Source organism: Chaetomium strumarium (assembly GCF_033439665.1).
Source record: "Chaetomium strumarium strain CBS 333.67 chromosome Unknown B0T15scaffold_6, whole genome shotgun sequence".
NCBI lineage: Eukaryota > Fungi > Ascomycota > Sordariomycetes > Sordariales > Chaetomiaceae > Chaetomium > Chaetomium strumarium.
The window spans coordinates 571738-588970 of record NW_026944434.1 but is presented as its reverse complement, the minus strand read 5'-3'; the positions used below and the strand labels follow the sequence as shown (position 1 = coordinate 588970).

The 17233-nt window shown below is 55.8% G+C and overlaps 6 protein-coding genes across 6 annotated transcripts; 4 read left to right on the top strand and 2 right to left on the bottom strand.

The window, feature by feature from the left end:
• Nucleotides 1-704: 704 nt before the first annotated feature.
• Nucleotides 705-2779, bottom strand: B0T15DRAFT_260634 (cytochrome P450). The gene is made up of 2 exons (XM_062863323.1): nt 2363-2779; nt 705-2294 (listed from the first exon to the last, which is right to left on the bottom strand). Exons 1-2 carry the CDS (start codon nt 2552-2554, stop codon nt 747-749), a joined length of 1740 nt encoding a protein of 579 aa, XP_062718769.1. The 5' UTR covers nt 2555-2779; the 3' UTR covers nt 705-746.
• Nucleotides 2780-3350: 571 nt separating this feature from the next.
• On the top strand, nt 3351-4646 carry B0T15DRAFT_402368 (uncharacterized protein; the record flags this gene model as incomplete). Its single annotated transcript, XM_062865158.1, has 3 exons — nt 3351-3500; nt 3640-4109; nt 4226-4646. 3 exons carry the CDS (start codon nt 3351-3353, stop codon nt 4644-4646), a joined length of 1041 nt encoding a protein of 346 aa, XP_062718768.1.
• A 2012-nt stretch (nt 4647-6658) lies between these two features.
• On the top strand, nt 6659-8294 carry B0T15DRAFT_559581 (isoprenoid synthase domain-containing protein; the record flags this gene model as incomplete). Its single annotated transcript, XM_062870512.1, has 4 exons — nt 6659-6839; nt 6908-6946; nt 7022-7539; nt 7619-8294. 4 exons carry the CDS (start codon nt 6659-6661, stop codon nt 7973-7975), a joined length of 1095 nt encoding a protein of 364 aa, XP_062718767.1. The 3' UTR covers nt 7976-8294.
• A 1569-nt stretch (nt 8295-9863) lies between these two features.
• B0T15DRAFT_376491 (cytochrome P450) lies at nt 9864-11423 on the top strand (the record flags this gene model as incomplete). The annotated part of the gene is made up of 2 exons (XM_062864234.1): nt 9864-10206; nt 10276-11423. Coding segments are annotated over 2 exons (1491 nt in total), but the record flags the coding sequence as incomplete, so codon positions are not given.
• Nucleotides 11424-12721: 1298 nt separating this feature from the next.
• B0T15DRAFT_513205 (Mss4-like protein) lies at nt 12722-13445 on the bottom strand (the record flags this gene model as incomplete). Its single annotated transcript, XM_062868027.1, has 2 exons — nt 12722-13114; nt 13191-13445. The coding sequence occupies 2 exons, from the start codon at nt 13443-13445 to the stop codon at nt 12722-12724; spliced, it is 648 nt and encodes a 215-aa protein (XP_062718765.1).
• Nucleotides 13446-14471: 1026 nt separating this feature from the next.
• On the top strand, nt 14472-15983 carry B0T15DRAFT_401424 (S-adenosyl-L-methionine-dependent methyltransferase; the record flags this gene model as incomplete). The annotated part of the gene is made up of 3 exons (XM_062865107.1): nt 14472-14865; nt 14955-15575; nt 15631-15983. The coding sequence occupies 3 exons, from the start codon at nt 14472-14474 to the stop codon at nt 15981-15983; spliced, it is 1368 nt and encodes a 455-aa protein (XP_062718764.1).
• Nucleotides 15984-17233: the final 1250 nt, after the last annotated feature.

The window sequence follows — 17233 nt, the reverse complement described above, 5'->3', positions numbered from 1 at the left end:
TAGCCGATTGGCGACCTGACGCCTGAGATCGTGCGAATTGAACTGCGGACAATGAATGGGCGGCTCTTGTCGGACAAGGCCCGCAAACAAGCAGTGCTGACATGAGAATTCACAAGCCGATACCCGAGCTCTGAGTACACTTCAAGCATACGAATTACGAATCCTTTGGTGCCAGTTGTCACCTTGTCTTGTACAGTACAAACATGTAACGGGGTAATGACCTGGCACAAATGCCAAAATGATCAAGCAGGAAATGGTATTCAGCAAAGTATACTACCTTATTTATGTACAGTAGTCAACGATGATGGTATCTAGAATCAATGAAATTTATACACGACTGATGCGTCACTCCATATCCACTTGTTCGCCCTGCGCATGAGGCTTCTCGGCCGGGGTTCTGTTCCATGGAGTCAGATCGACGCTCCCACCCCTCACACCGCTCACACTTCCAGGCGGCCGCCACCTTTTCAGACCGCCCGCACATGGACTCTTTAACCACCCACAGGTCTCTCTGTCCTTGGAGGGCGAGCCTCTTTCCACTTTCACCTCCACAAACACAGTACATGAACTGCACACAAAAGGAAACTTCGACCGACATTGGCGACAAAAACATCATCAGGTATCCCCTCTCCCCCCTTCCGCAAACAAAATCTGAAGACTGAATCGAGTGCCCAATCTCATAGGTGTTAATAGGGAGCTTTTGCAAGTTCCGACGAAGCGAAGCCGAACAAAAATCACCCACCGCCTCAAAGATTGGCATTGCTCAACCGGACAAAACACTGCGTCGGCTCCCTCGCAAACCGCTGCACGGCATCATAGCCACTCAGCGCCTTGGGCGTCTGGTGCAGGTGGAAGTGCCAGACAATCAGCGCGAACTGGATCTTCAGCCCCTGCAGGGCAAAGCGCTTCCCGAAACAGGCGCGCGGGCCCAGGCCAAACGCCAGCTGCGGGCCGGCCATGGCATCGAACACCTCGGCGCCCGAGTCCCGGTCGGTCTTGAGCCAGCGCTCCGGCTTGAAGGCCGAGATGTCGGCGTCGTCCCACAGGCCCGTGAGTGCCCCCTTGGACGAAGAATCGGAGCGGCGCGCGCCGGGGCTGCGCTCGGCGTCCGACAGCCGCATGTTGGGCTCGAGGTAGCCGGCGCCGTTGGCCATCAGGAACACGTCGGTGCCCTTGGGGATGGCGCGCCCCAGCACGGTGGTGTCCTGCAGGGCGCGGCGCACCACGAAGGCGATGGTGTTGGCGTGCCGGAGCACCTCCTCGACGACGGCGTCCAGGTAGGGGATGTGCGCCTTGGCCAGCTCGGCGTAGGTCGGCGTGCGCTTGGCCAGCGCCGCGTCGGGGAGTGCGGCCCGCAGCTCCGCTCGCAGCCGGTCTTGCGCCTCTGGGTGGTCGGCCAGGAACTTGACGCCCCAGGCGACCGTGGTGGCGGACGTGTCGTGCCCCGCCAGCATGAAGCCGAAGAACTCGTCGGCGATGCCACGCTTGTAGTAGTCGGGCTTGCGCCCCTCCTTGGCGGCGACGTCGCGCTCGCGGAGGAGGACCGAGTGCAGCGCCGTGTGCGGGTCCTCGTCGCCGCTGTGGATCTTGCGCACCGACTCGTCGACCTTGTCGCGGATGTACTGGTCCTTGATGGCGGTGGCCTTGCGCATGTAGGGGAACTTGCGGATGATCCACGAGGTCAGCCGCGGCGCCGGTGACAGCTGCGTGTCGGTGACCGAGTTCGCCAGCGTCAGCGCCGCCGAGAAGATCTCGGGGATGTCGCCCTCCGGGAACTCGACGGGCTCGTCGACGCTGGCGGGAAGCTTGAGGTCGCTGAGCTGCGACACGGCCTGCAGGCGCCGGGTCGTGTTGCTGTCAGCCTCCGGGTGGCCGAACATGGCCATGAAGATGGTGTCCAGCGCCATGTAGGTGATGTCGTGGTGGGCGAGGAACGGGCGGCCCTCGGCCATGCTGCACTTGAGCTCCCACACCTTGATCATGGTGGAGACGGCCTTGTACAGCGACGGCCCCAGCACCTGGGTGATGAAGGTCGGGGCCATCAGGTGGTTGATGAGGTTGCGGTTCTTCTTGAAGCGGTCATCGTTCGAGGTGAACTGGATGTGCTGCTCCGGCAGGATGCCGCCGATCAAGTCGCCAAAGAAGCCGCTGCGGTCGAACTCCTTGGTCCGCCGCAGGAGGATGTCCTGGCTCTCATACGGGTCCGTCACCACCACCCATGGTAGTCCCATCGGCTGGACGAAGGCTTGTATGATGGGACTTTGGTGCCGCGATGTCAGCGAGGTCAACCAGCACTGTCGCCTCGTTAGCAGGTAGGTTACGCGGTGGGGTGCAGCCCATGACCCGGCAGTTTTGAACTTACAAAGATACGCTTGGTGCGCATCACATAACCGATCATCTCGGGGACATCCCCGAACAGCTTGTCGACGGCATTGCGGTTGTACGGGATGCCCTTGAGCGGCTTGGGCAGCACGGCGCGGTATGCCCAGTAGAAACCCACGACAACAATGCCCACCACCAAGGTGCTCTCCAAGAATGAAACGACGGCGCCCATCTTGTCCCAAGCTGTCCTCCCTACTACCTAACAGTCTCTCCCGCGTGCCACGTGGGATTTGTAACGGAATAATGATATAAAAAGAAGGTAAGAAGGGTAGCAGTCACAGTCGCACCGAGTTGCTTCTGCCACGCGAGAAAGCGAATGCCAAAGGGCAGCAGCAGCAGCAGCACGGCAGCGTGGCTGCATCAAAAGGAACAGTGGACGTCTCATCAGGTGAGGGGCCAATGCAGATGGGAGGGATGAGGGTTACTGCGTTCCTGCGAGGTCCAGGAGAGAGCATCAGGGGCCGGGGATGCGGCCTGGCCATCCGATTGGCACATGGGGCCCCACCGCATTCCCGCAGCGATTGACAGACAGGCCAGACACGGGACACAATGATGAAGGCCTCGAAATTACCGCGCACGGGAAGTGACTCCCGACGCATCTTAAAGAAAATCTGCATATCGCTTATATGCCCGATTGGTCATCGCGAGGCCGTTGAGACGTTGAGCGTAGCGTTGGACCAGAAACGCGGGGGGGCGGAGGGGGGATACGGGGGAATTGGAATCTTGGATGTGACATGTTCGCTCGGGAAGAGAGTCGAAATCCTTCAGTCTGTAACCGGCTGCCATTGCCACTCCAAGATTGGGGGCAAAGCCTAGAAGTACTTAACGTTCTTTTGATTCGGACACTCGCCGCCCATGGACTCGTCCCGTACGTTTCGAGGAGGCAAGCCAAGCTCATCTTCTTCGTCCGGCAGACACTCGTTCTTCGATCCCCGTGTGCCCGGAGCGGTCCGTCCTTCACCATCACCATGGCTTCCGACGACAACGGCCCGCCCATGACCATTACCATGGTCGTGTGCACCGTGGCATCCTTCTGCTTCATGAGCTTGCGCTTCTACTGCAAGCAGGCGCTGGGCACCAAGGTCGGCATCGACGACGCCATCCTGGCCTTCTCATGGGTATGTTTCCCGAGTCCCGATCACGAATGATGCTAGCCACCTTCGGGCTGGCTGGCATGCGCCAAGCTCCACTGCGACCAAGACAACGCATACCTACCAAGCTTAGTTACTGACGCTATCGAACAATCACCGCTTGCAGCTGCTCTTCCTGGTCTTCGTCATCATCTCCATCTACTGCACCAAGCTCGGTCTGGGCAAGCATGTGAGCGACCTCACTGACATGACGCTGCTGCCGCAGCTGCTCTACCTGCTGCCCATTGGCCAGTTCTTCGCCGTGCTCTCCGTGGCCGTGTCCAAGTCGTCCTTCATCATCACGCTGCTGCGGCTGGTCACCCAGCCGTGGCAGAAGGCGGCGCTGTGGTTCATGTTGGCCACCATCAACGCGTCCATGCTGTCCATCTCCATCGTGCAGTTCTTCCAGTGCGCCGTGCCCCCGACACCCGGCTGCGTGGCCGGCGACCATGTCATTGGGCTCGGCGTCTTCGCCGCCGGCTACTCGGCCGTCATGGACTTGGTGCTCACGGCCTTCCCCACCGTCGTCATCTGGAACCTGCAGATGAAGAAGCGCGAGAAGATTGGTGTCATTGCCTCGATGAGCCTCGGTGTGGTGTAAGTGATCATCATTACTCCTAGACCGAAGCAAACTACTACTACTAGTACTAGTAGTAGTAAAAGGCGGTGACATCCCAGAACAAGACTAACAAAAATGATTCATTTTTCTGCAGCGCCGGAGTGGTCGGAATCTACAAGTCCTCGACGATCCCCGCCGTCTCGCGCAACGTCGACTTCACACACGGCACGGCGATAGTGCTGATCTGGCTGGTAGCCGAGGTCACGGCCACGGTGATCGCGGCGTCGATCCCCTTCTACCGGCCGCTGGTGCGCAGGGTGTCCCGGACGGGCAACAGCAAGGGGTCCTACGCCATGGGCGGCATGGGCGGCCGCAGCGGGCACAGCAAGCTGGGCAGCAGCGCCGACGTCAAGGGCGCCCCGGCCTACGGCGACGACCACGACAGCGACCGCGACATCAAGCCCCTCAACTCCCACACCGTCCGCCGCACCGACGCCTACACGGTCGAGTACGACAACATGTCGTCCACCGAGGCCGGCACGAACAAGCCCACGGGCCGCCGGGAAATGTTCTGAGCGGGCTGTGCTGCCTCTCGTCATTATTGTTATTATCGGTACCCTTCCTTAATTTCAAAATCTTCCGGGCGGCAGGTTCTTTTCAGGTTCAAAAAAAAGGCCATCCACGGCCCCAGTCACAGCAGTCATCAATGCATACCAGTTTCTATTTCACGACTAGTCGATGATAACGTTGTGGTCCGTTTTGCCCATCCGATGCCTGATACACTACGCCTCATCTCCACATGCCGATTCGGCCAAGACAGAGGAGGAATAGGCGGCCGTTGGGGGCGGGCAAGGGTATGGGGCGGAGGAGAGTGGGCGGGCGAACAGGGACTGTCCACGTCCTGTCTGGGCCTGGCCGTCGGCAACTAGTCTCCGGGGGCAGGATCCGCGGGTGTTTACATAACGATTAGGAAACGGCGCTATAAACAAAAAGTGAATTCCCTGTACGTGTATGTAACATGTATGGAACTTCACATTTCACATTCTAGTCTCCTTCTGTCTTTGCGATGTAACATAGGTCCGGTGCGAGGAAAGAGACAAAAGCAAAACTTGCATCTTTTCAAGTGGTAATTCAGCCCACGTTTCTTTCTGCCCACGTGTTTTGGGGGCGTCCTGCAGAAAAGACAATGCTCGGGTCAACAACTCCCATCCCCTTTTTCCATTGTTGGTTCTTCAGCTTTGGTGTCCTCGCCCCCAAAGCGACCCAAGAAGAATGAAAGAAAAAAGCAAAGGCAAAAATTTCAATTGGCCAATGACGATCAGGCGCCGAGAATTCGTAATCCTCTCAAACCGAATAACGAGTAAGAGTGGTTACGTTGACAAGAATTGTTTTCCATCTCCTGCAGGAAGCAGAGTGCATGGCAGCTGCGCCGCCTTCCTGCCTCGCTGTCGGGAAAGGGTAAGAGCTGTGCTGATCGCAGGGAACGCGTTGGTCGCAGACGAGGTTACAGTTTGGCATGACACCATACATCTACATATGCACTTTCGGGACGCTGTGGGGGGGGGGGGCGGGGGGGGGGGATTAAATCTCCCTTCTCGGGTGCTGGGCTCGGGTCCTTATCCGTGTTTCCTCGCCCTTTCTCGTTCCCGAATGTGCCGAACGGGCCACTAACGACCGTTTGATTGATGGGGCGGATGGAGCTGATGGCTTGGCTGAGGCAAACTTGGCAATCCCCTGTCTTGACACAAGGGGTTGAAGAGTTATCGCACCACACATGCAGTTACGCTAGTGACCGTTCACTGCGGTTGGTTCCTAGCGCCGGATGTGAGGATATGAGTAGTAGGGTTATGCGTTGACAGGTGTTCCGACGACGAACTTTTTGGTAGTATAGTAATGTACGCCATGAAGCTTGACGTTTCCAAACGCCGATATCCCATGGATTGGCTACGCTATTGTTGTGTCTCGACACCTTACACTTGTTAAAGATGCTCTCCAATCTTGGGATCGAGTTTCTCTGGCCGTCGAGGTGCCTCCTTCTTACCAAGGAATTCCGCTACCAGGGCCCTGGCACGAGTTCCATCTCATCCGACATCAACCAGGATTTTTGATGTTTTCGCTCCACTATCATAGACTTATCGGAACAAGGACAAGGGCATTGTTCTTGTGAAGGAAGCTCGGAGCGGAGACAGGTTGCAGCGAGGGAGTTCTGCCCCCCGGGCATAGTGGAAACGTCGAGCAGGCCTCCGCACCCGTGATGGGGCCAGCAATAAAAGCGATTGTCATTGACTGACCATGAGTGAATTAGGGGGTTTCGTATCGCCATGGAGTGATGGTCGGCCCCGTTGGCTATCGCATCCCCTGATGGCCTCCCGGGGGCATGTGAAGAAGCGCCCCGCTGAGCGGTCTGGTAACGTTAACGGGCAACAAGACCGAGACGATTGATCGGGCGGGGGAGTGGACATCAGAGATACCATGGGATCGTTCGATGGTTCCTCGTCTTCTCTTAAGCTCTGGGCGTCTGTGACGCGAGCCCGCAAGACGAAGGGCAACAGGTTTGCTCCGGTTCTCACAGACAAAGACAGCCACAATGCCCGGGACAACAACCACGCCAGAGATCCGGCTGCCGCCTCTCGAGGAGATTTGGCAATGGCCGCGGATGGTCAGTCCCCACCTGGCCGACCTCGAGGAGGAGTGTCTGCAATGGACTGCGAGCTTCGGCGCCTTCGACCCGGAGACGCAGCGGCGGATACATGATAAGGGCAAACTCAGTAAGCTTCTGGCCACCCTACTGAATTGGAGAAGACGCACAGTGTTTTGCTAACTACTATACGGATAGACCTTCTGGCGGGCATGTGCTATGCACGGTTGTCGAGGGGTGAGGAACAGACTCCCTGATCTTCCCACACTAGGGGTGGAAAATGGTCTACTGACACGGTGTTGGGAAATACAGAGCAAGTGCGGTCGGGATGCGACATCATGCACCTCTTCTTCATGTTTGACGAGTATTCCGATGGCGGGGCCACTCCGGAAGAGGTCTGGAACCAAGCCCGGGTTCTGACAGACGCCATGACTTACCCCGACAAGCCCCGGCCGGAAGGGGAGTGGGTTGGCGGCGAGGTTGCACGACAGTATGCTCTCCTCCCTTGTTTCTACTTCTCCGGCACTAAGCTGATTCAAGGGGACAGATTCTGGCTGCGGCTTCCGAAGACATACACCGAGACTTTCCGGCGACGGTTTCTGAAGACGTGGGTCGACTATGTCGAGGCGGTTGCGCGGCAGGCGGAAAACCGGGCAGTGTCGAAGGTCCTTGACGCTGACAACTATATCGTCTTGCGTCGGGATACTTCTGGCGCCCCATCGACGCTTGTCATGTGTGAGCTGGACCTGGACATACCAGACGAGATCAGGGAGCATCCGATCATCGAAGAGCTGTTCACGCTCGCCACCGACCTGATCCTCGTTGCCAATGTGAGTCTGCACCCCTGTTCCGATCGCACATACTACAGTAGTAGCAGTAAAACATGAGCTCACATCTCTTTTTGTGCAGGACATACTTTCGTACAACAAGGAGCAGGCGGCCTGTGACGTGGAGCACAACCTCATCACCGTCATCATGAAGCAGTTCCAGCTGGATGTGCAGCAGGCCTTCGACAAGGCCGGCGAGATGTGCCGCGAGAAGACGGACAGGTTCAACGCCCTGTACCGTCAGGTGCCACGCTGGGGCGGGCCCGTCGATCTGGATGTGCAGAAGTTCGTGGACGGCCTGGCCGTGTGCGTGGGCGGCACCCTGCACTGGAGTTATGAAAGTCAGCGATATTTCGGGACGCACGGCATGGAGATCAAGAAGAGCCGGACGGTCCGGCTGTTACCGCAAAAGTCAAAGGTGAATGACGCCGGGAAATGATACCCAACATTGGAAAGAGGTGTCAAACTTGGGTTGTCTTTTTTTGGTTTGGCGCTCGGAATCAATGTCACGGTGGGAATGAGGGAATGAGGGAACCAGGCAGTTCAGCGTGCATGCACAAGCGTTTTGTTTTCGCTCCCTGTCGGGAGGATGCTGGTTCTACAAGTCTCGATTCTTCCATATTATGCTGTGCCTCCAGCCCTCCGCTGCTTGTGAAAGGACCTTGTGAAAGGAGTCAGTTCCTTCCGGTTTTATTAACTCAAAGGTTTTGTACCTCCGTACCTGCCAGACCGCCGGGTAAATGAACAGACTCGTTTCCACTTGCCATTTTTCCTGCAAGGTATATCTCGGGTGGTCGGAAACTTGCCGAAGCATTGCCGATGCATCTATTTAAAGCCAGTCAGGGTTAGGGGCTTTGATCGGGCTGTAACAGTTATGATCTGTGTTATGATCTGAGTTATCCGTCCAGATATAATCTTCCATATCAGTTGGTACAGTACAATACTACTAGGGCATACACTACAAGACTGCTTTGAGCAGAGCATGACATGCTCTGGAGGCTTACACAAATTCATAGCCATCAAGAGGGAAAGAAATCCCGGGCTGGATATTGTGCCTGTTCTCCCTGATACACGCCGGCGTTTTATCGCGAGAGGAATCGACTTTATTCAGGGAATGTTCAAGCTCCTCGATGTTACGTCATTTCGACAATCCGCCCGTTCTGGAAGGCAGATGGAAGCTGAACCGGCGGGCCTTTCATTGCTTCTTGCCGAGACAGGCAGTTCTGTCGGCGAATCTCCAAACGGCCATGGACAGTGGATGTCTGTGCCTGGAGGGGCCCCCTGCCGTGGTGCGAACGATCATTGGCAGGTTCAGGAAGCGAGCACAAAGCGAGACCCGACACCATGCCGCCGGGTCGCTGCAACCCTTGTCCTTGCTGCGGCCAGATCGGATTCGGTGCCATTGGGTTCCGCCTACCCGCCGCAGTCAGGAAGCGGCACTCCACCGACGCCATTGTTCCTTCCTGCTCGTCTCGTCCCATGGTTAGGAGTTTACCGGTGAGCGGAATATTGGCTCGGAAAAGATTCACGATGATTGACGGTTGAGGCCTTGGACTGGTGAGTCAACACGGTGAGCGGCGGAGCCAGACCGGTTCAATCGTCAGCTTGGACCCTGCTTTGCTGACGAAGATCGTCAGAGGTTGAAATTTGCGTGTGTCCATTGGGCTCAAGTTGGTCTCCCTCGTGATGCTTCATTGCAAGCAACCCGAGCCGTCTTTTTCCGAGAGGCGGGGGGAATCCTAAAGGCACGAGAGTACTGAACTGTCAGCAATTCAGAAGCCAGTAAACTTGGGGGCCATGACTAGGGATATCGCCTTGAGCCTAATACTGGTTTTCCTCACCTTGTCTTCGATTTTCATAACTCCCCACAGAAGACATGCACAGGGACTCATCGGCGGGGGGAGAAGGCCCGATCGTTTCGTTGCGGCGCCAGGGGACCTGCCCCTTGCTGTCCCGGTGTCCTGGATGTGCTATACAGGGCATCAATCTCTTATGCAGCGGTGTGCTGTCACATGATGCTCTTGTTCACCAAGCTTTCACAACAAAGTGGGCATCGCGGTGAGGGAAGCCAGCGATCAGTGGCGCGGAGCGTCTCGGCGTGTTCCCGCCCCCATGGCCTCGGAATCAGGAGTCCATACGTTAAATTCCTTTCATCCCCCCGCCGCTGACATCCCCTCTGTTCTGTTCCCCTCCTCTGATCACATCGCCGAATCGTTAGTGCATAACTCCATTAGAATTCAGTCCGAAGGGACAGGCACCATAACAGCATGTCTTCACCAACAGTATCACACACGCTCTACGCCCTTCTGTTGGAGCATATTACCACGCCTACACTGACCACAAGTCTTGCCGCAACAGCAGCACTTCTTATCTTCTATTTCCTCGCCAGTGTCATCTACTCTCTCACGTTCCACCACCTTGCCAACTTCCCGGGCCCCGTCTCGTGCGCTGTGAGCCGCATACCGTTTTGGGTCGCCTGTGTCAAGGGAACCCAAGTACAATGGATGCATAGCCTCCACGCTCGATATGGGCCGGTGGTTCGCTACAGCCCGAATGACCTGAGCTACGTCGACGAAGGGACAACGGCGTGGAAGGCTATCCATAACCAGGATAGGACGGGTAGAAGGGAGTTCCCCAAAGCCAGGGAATGGTTTGTGACACCCGCCAACGGTTCGTACCACCCACCCTCCCTTCTCCAGTGCGAAAAGCGGAAGCAGCCTGCTGACTCTCCGTTTGCAGGTGTATATGGCATCAACAGTGCGGCTGAGCACGAAGATCATCGGCGGTACCGCCGTGTCTTCGCGCCGGCCTTCTCGGAGCGGGCCATGAAGAGTCAGGAACCGCTGTTCCGGGAACACGTCGACCTCCTTGTTTCAAAACTCGACGAGATGGTGGGCGCTGGGCAACCAGTCGACATGTGCATGCTGTACCAACTCACCACATTCGACATCATGAGCGACTTGACCTTTGGACAGTCGTTCGCCCAGCTCGAGGACAAGACCTACCTGAAGTGGGTGCAGGCCGTCTTCGACTCGGTCAAGGCCATCCCCATCGCCCAGGTCATCCAGTACTACCCGCTGCTGAACACGCTCTTCCAGCTGTTCGAGCCCAAGTTCGTCAAGGACATGAAATACAACCACTTCAAACACTCGGCCGAGCGCGTCGACAAGCGCCTCGCGCAGGGGTCGGACAAGCCCGACATCTGGAACATGGTGCTCAAAGTCAAGGGCAAGCTGCAGCTCAGCCGCGAGGAGATGTACTGCCACGCCGACGTCTTCATGCTGGCGGGCAGCGAGACGACGGGCACCGCCATGTCCGGCCTGACCTACTACCTGCTGACCAACCGCGACAAGCTGGCGCTGCTAACCCAGGAAATCCGCGCCCACCACCGCACCGAGGAGGACATCACCATGGACAGCGTAGCCTCGCTCCCGTACCTGAACGCCTGCATCAACGAGGCCCTGCGCCTCTACCCGCCCGTGCCGGTCGGCGTTCCGCGCGTCGTGCCGGCCGAGGGCAGGGTGCTGCTGGACAAGTTCGTCGGCGGCGGCACGCGCGTGTCGGTGCACCACTACTCGACGTACCGCAGCCCGGCCAACTTCGCGGACCCGGACGCCTTCGCGCCCGAGCGCTGGTTACCGACAACAACGACAGACAGCCGGTCGCGGTACGCGGACGACCGGCGCGAGGCGCTGCAGGCGTTTGGGTACGGCCCGCGCAACTGCCTCGGCCAGAACATGGCGCTGCACGAGATGCGCCTCGTCCTGGCGCGGCTCTTTTTCCGCTTCGATCTCGAGTTGCTGGACGAGAGCAGGGACTGGACGGACCAGAAGGCCTTTGTTCTGTGGGAGAAGAAGCCGCTGCTTTGCAGGCTCAAGGCGGCGGTGTCTCACTGATATTTAGGTGCTTTGGGATTATAGGTTGTGTGCTTTTTGTAGGGGTTTGTTGGGAGGCTTGTTTGATTTCTGTTAGTACTAGTACCTTCACAGCGTCTGGGAGGCGGGTATTTTCTGCAAAAGCGGTTTCGGGAACTTCTGTGTTTTGTTCAGGGATTTCGCGGCTTGGACTTCTAGCACGGCGTTGTCACGCTTTTACATGTGCTTTAATCAGGTTACGGAGGCATCTGCTATCCTTAGTAGATCTTGCAGAATAGAGTGCGGCTCACGCCGGTCTTGATTAACGTTATCAACTTCTTGGAATGAAACTCCCACAGAATCCGCTCACATTAGATATGCCAGCTGAAATCCTCTTCTCGCTTGAGGAGCCGTTTACCTATAAGTTAGCGTTGTCAAAAGAGAGCAGCATGTAACTACTTCAAAGAACCTCCGGAAGTCGGTCGAGACTCCGTAGTAATGCTGCCTCCACAACTGCGTGCCTCTCTCATCTTATGGTGCAACCAAATCGCGGTATGATTTTCACGGAACCCAGAAGTTCGATTTTTGCACCTTGTCCCTTGGTAGTAGAACCTAGAGATTTCGGGGAAAGGTAGCGTAGGACGTGGCGGAAATACTGAAACATGCCCTCGTCAATCTCATCAGACTTTTTGTCCCTGTTCTCCCCAGACCCCGGAGGGACTTATCGGTCCTTCTGGCTTAGCGGCTTCCTTGGTATGTACCTTAGGTTGACCGGAGTTCATACTGTATGTATGCATTGTATACAGTACTTTAAGCATTTCTGTACGTCGAATGTCCCAAACTTGCTCCCCTACTTTCCCAGTGCTTTATGGCGCCATTTCATGGAAGGAGTTCAGTGCTCCCGACCCTCATCTGTCACCCCCAGTGGGTGGAATGGGCTTCAAAAAGGCTCCAGCACTTCATTTGTTTTGATCCTCTTACCTATTCCGTTCACCCTCCCCAAGTTTATATCATGTCACATAGTAACTATATCCAAATCAGAACACTCATGGGCCAACACAACCAGCAAAGACAACCTGCAGTTCGCTGGTATTCTCCACCATTACCGCGATATAATGGTGGAAGTTGCCTGGCCCTTTGCGAACTTGCTGACGGACGACCATGATTTGACCACCCGTCTGGTTAAGCTTTCTGTCCAGGGCCCCATTGCTTGGAGGATGCATTGATGATTCTTTTGGTATTCTTGCTTTCTCATCTTTTCTTGATTGCTTGGCTTCCTGTCGTTTGTCGTTCGTTCGATCTTACAGTCATCCTGGCGAAGTTTCCAATCCTCACTTGCCCTCCTCATCCTTCTTCTTCGGCTGACTCCCTGGAATCTCCTCCCCCGTCTCCTCGTCCACCAGCGGACTCTCATCAGCCAGCCCCTTGAACTTTGGCAGCCCGTCCTTGACGTCCACTACCCGCTGCGGATAGAACATGTGACATTGCGCCTTGAACGCCTCCCTCCCCTTGCTCGTGTTGATCTCATCGATGAGCGTGGGGAATAGCAGGATCATGTTGCGGCCTTCGTCCATGATCGGGGTCCGACAGTAGGCACACTGCACCTTGCACGGCAGGTGGTGTGTCGTCGACTTGGCGGTGGGGTCGTACCATCCCAGGTCATGATGGCCTTTGGTGAAGTTGATGTCGGTCTTGTGGAAGATGGCTGCCCATTGGAACGGAGCCTTGGACCCACGTTAGCATCAAACGCAAACAGGGTACTAGGCCTAGTATGGCTGTGGTTTGAGGGGGCTTGCTTACCCCGTGCATCCGCTGGCAGGTTGTGCAGTGGCAATACTTGGATGACAGTGGTTTCTCCCGGCTCAGCTCATACTGCACCGCGCCGCAGTGGCATTTGCCCTTCCATTTTACATCGAAATTTTCAGCCTTGTCATGGATCCGATACGGTGGCCTGGTTTTCCATTCGTCTTCCGGGCGGTGTGTTGTTGAGCCAGCTTGGTACTGATGCGGTTCATTTCCATCGCTTTGTTTGTTGCCGTCCTTATCTTCGATCATTTTTCTGACGACAGGTGAAGTGGTGAGAGCTCGAGAATAGAGAGTGGGATTCGGAAGGCAGCGCCTACTGAGTGATGAAAGGCAGGGTCGCGAGCGGAGGAGGAGCATCAGGTTGTGTCGTAAAAACGTGTAGCAGAGCGGATGATTGTGTTGAAGTCGGTCTCTATGGAAGGTAGGCTGCTTTAATACCTTGGCATCTCATCTCTTCTATTCGCGATGATGCGCATTCCGAGTCAGCTGCTGGTTGGACAGGAGCAAAGCTTCCTAATGAAAGCATGGTCCAGTGAGATGTTGACGTCATGCCACCCCACAAAGCCACCACGGCTGTATCAACGTCAACACCATCACCAACTTAGAGAAATACCTTCCATTTCTAAATCCCCTGGTGACTTGCACGTGTTTTGGATCTGCGAGAAGATATAGAATGAAACATAAAGAAATGGCTTTACGGGAGGGAATTCCCAATGAGTTCCACGGGCTCGGTCAAGCATTACACCTGAGCCCCGATAATCTCGCCCGTTGCGGCAGAGTCTTCCGTGAAAGCCATGATAGAGCCCTCTCATTGTTCTGAATGGTGTCCGTCATTCACAGCTACCATTGCGTTATCGACAGCTTTTGGTCCTCTGGAAGGACCGCTGGTTGTTCGGAAATCAACGGTTTCCCCACGGTCCTTCGACTTCCCGCGCTGGAAGAATAGAATGGATAAAGACCGACCGGGCATGGCACATCTTCTAGAGATAGAAAACGAAGGCCATGAAGTGATGGAATTTGTGGTCGGTAAGGTGGTCGTAAGAATGAAGTTCCAAGAGGACCAAGACCCAGCTGGTTGCCCTCGAAGTTCTTGGAAGCTCAGCAGTCCGTCGTACCTTCAAGATTCAAGTCTCCCACCTTCCCTAGATCTGGAACTACATTACCTTCATGCATCCTGTTCTGATCTCCTTCGCTTTTCTTTCGTGCAGAGGCCCCATCCTTCATCTTCAACCGACTCGAATACATTGTTACTTCACGGTATTCACAATTAAGTCAATGGAAGCATCCAAATTGATCGAGGCCGCCGAATCCCTGCTTAGGAATGCCAAATTGTTGGCCAGGCATTTGGAGGGTCCTCATCCGGGCAAGACGAAGCGGGACTTAGCCATCGAGGAGGAGGGCCTCCGGCGGAAGATCGCGCATCAGGCGAAGAAGATCGCCTTCGAGACGGCGCCCGCGCTTGATGTTGTAAAATCTGACTGGATTGTGGTCAGTCCCTCGTCACTTGTCCTTCATCCGTCACCACGGACACTAACTAAATCCCAGCTTGCCGATGTCGGGGCATCGCACACCTTCATTGACTGGAAGGCCTTCGACTATATCCCCCTCGAAGGAGAGATCTCGATTGCCGACCTCGCTCGCGCCGTCGATGCCCAAGGGTCTCTCGTTGGTACGTTTGCCTTTCCACCGCACAAAATCCCGATGCCTTTTCCCCGCGATAACCATCCAACCGCCATACTAACGACATCAACAACCTAGCTCGATTCACCGCTCTCCTCCTCTCAACTGGGAAGCTCCTCCCCGGCCAGGGCCCCAACACGGTCCGCCACTCGCGCATCTCTCCGCTCTACCGGACGGACAACGGCATCTCCACCCTGACCTTCATTGCCGTTGGCAACGGCATGAGGCCCTATTCCAACTGGCCCTGGTACTTCCGCCAGTACGGCCGCCGTGAGCCCCTCATGCAGAATCCAACCCCATTCTCCTTTGCCTGGGGCCTACCTATGCACTCGCCGTGGGAGATCATGGCGATGGATCCGGACTACGCAAGTACCTTCGGGCGGGGCATGAAGCACAAGGAAAAGGTGTGGCCCAGAACGCCTCTTTGCGGTCGGGGAGCGCTGTATGATTTCTCCTGGGTTGGGGTAGAGGCTGAGAAACTGGCTCAACAGATGGGCCATTTCGTGCCCGTGGTGGTTGACGTCGGGGGCGGACAGGGGCAGCTGGTGATAGACCTGATCAGGGAAATCAGGGGGCTCAACCCGGGGCAGTGCGTGCTGCAAGACCGACGGGAGGCTCTTGAGGACGCGAAGTGCTCGATTGGCCTAGAAGGTGCAGTGCTCCAGGAGCATGATTTCCATCTCGAGCAGCCTGTGAAAGGTGAGTGGATAATCCTTTGCCGTCGCCAGGAAGCTGTGTGCTGACCTTTCTCTAGGGGCTTTGGTATACATCCTCAAAAGCGTCCTCCTCAACTACTCAGATGAGCTTGCCACGCATATCCTGAAACAATTGGCAGAAGCCCTTCCTGTTGACAACCCCAAGGCAAGAGTCATCGTCATCGAAGACAGATTCCTCGATGTCCCGGAGCTGGGCAATCGTCTTGTTGACTTGACCATGCTGAATCTGCGTGGGAAGCTCCGCAACAAAGAGATGTTCGAGGCCATTGCTGTTGCCGCAGGGCTCCAAGTAGTGGGATTCTACACCCAGGAGGGCAAGTCGATGTGCGTGGTTGAGTGTGCGAGGGTGTGCGAGAGTGCGGGGAGTCCGCCTGGAAATGGTGACTTCTAAGGGCTGGTTTTGATTGATTGATTATACCATTAGCGTCCGGGGGCGGTAGAACGCCTAAGCTATCTAACCAGCCAATATGCCGTCTGGGCTGGGAATATCGGTTTGAAGCACAAGGTCCGGGTTTTAGCTGCGTGCTGCCTTGTCTTACGATGGCGATGATTATCGCATAGCATGCGTTGCTTCAAGTACGTAGCTTCACGTCGGCGGTCAATCAAAACACATTGCTTGCATCACTACCTCGGCCGGACTTATTAACGGTCGGCTACTCGAAAACCATGCGTGATTCTGCACTGCCTGTTGCGGACTGTTACAGTCACTTGGATCATCTTATCAAGTGCGATTAACGTAGAGATGTACCACCGATGAGCAAAGGGCCGAGAAAATTGCCATCACATCATGCTGCGGCTACCTACAATAGGGGGTGGCTCAGGGTTACATGGCGTGGTGAAGCCAGTCAGGTAGCTGGAACTGGCCATGTGAAAGGCCTCTTAAGGTGCAGCGGCAGCGAGCTGAATCGTTGGAGAATGCGGCCTAATTTGCCGGCGGTTCAACTGCGGCATGCCGGGAACAGGTGCGAGACAAACGAGAAGCGAAGGTATACAGAAAATGGCGCAATCAGATTTTTGACGCTGTTAGTGTTGACGGATGGGATTGGTGTCGTTGGCCCGGGGAGATCTCCCCGACATCCTGAATTTGATCTGGACGAACGAACCCCTGGCCATCCTGAGCCCGTGCTCCACTTTCGCTCTCTGGAGCCTTCGAGATGTCGTTTGCAATAAGAGCACAGGGGCCTGTTGACGAGGCAGGAAATCAGTTGGAGCTGGTCACATCGGTTTATTTGAATGCTCTAAGTAATACACAGTGAATCCCTCATGACAAGGAGACATCAAAAGGGGCATAGAGCGGTGAAGTTCAAAGCCTCAACCTCGCGAGTGACCTAGCCTTGGCTAAACTGTCCCTTAGGGTAGTACCTGAACATGGAAGGGTGATACACAGTTGTTACTCACCATGTGAGCATGATTGGTCTTTGAGCTTCTTGTTAGGACTGCAAATCCGGATCGTAGAGGGCCTTGAAGAGAGCGAACACATGAAGCAAATCGCGTACCCAACGGTGAGATGCCATCTTACACAGGTTGGCATTGTTGGTTGCACAGTAGAGACGGAACTGCCCGCCTACCCCGCCACTCTGACTGCCCCTCCTCTTAATTCAAGGCAAGTCGGTGCCCCGCGATGAACGCGTCACCCAATCA

What these genes read in the sequence shown, in the direction of transcription:
- B0T15DRAFT_260634 (XM_062863323.1), bottom strand. Translation starts at nt 2,554, where the DNA reads ATGGGCGCCGTCGTTTCATTCTTGGAGAGCACCTTGGTGGTGGGCATT. An exon ending in TGCGCACCAAGCGTATCTTT is followed by an intron (nt 2,295 to 2,362) that starts GTAAGTTCAAAA and finishes ACGAGGCGACAG; the next exon opens with TGCTGGTTGACCTCGCTGAC.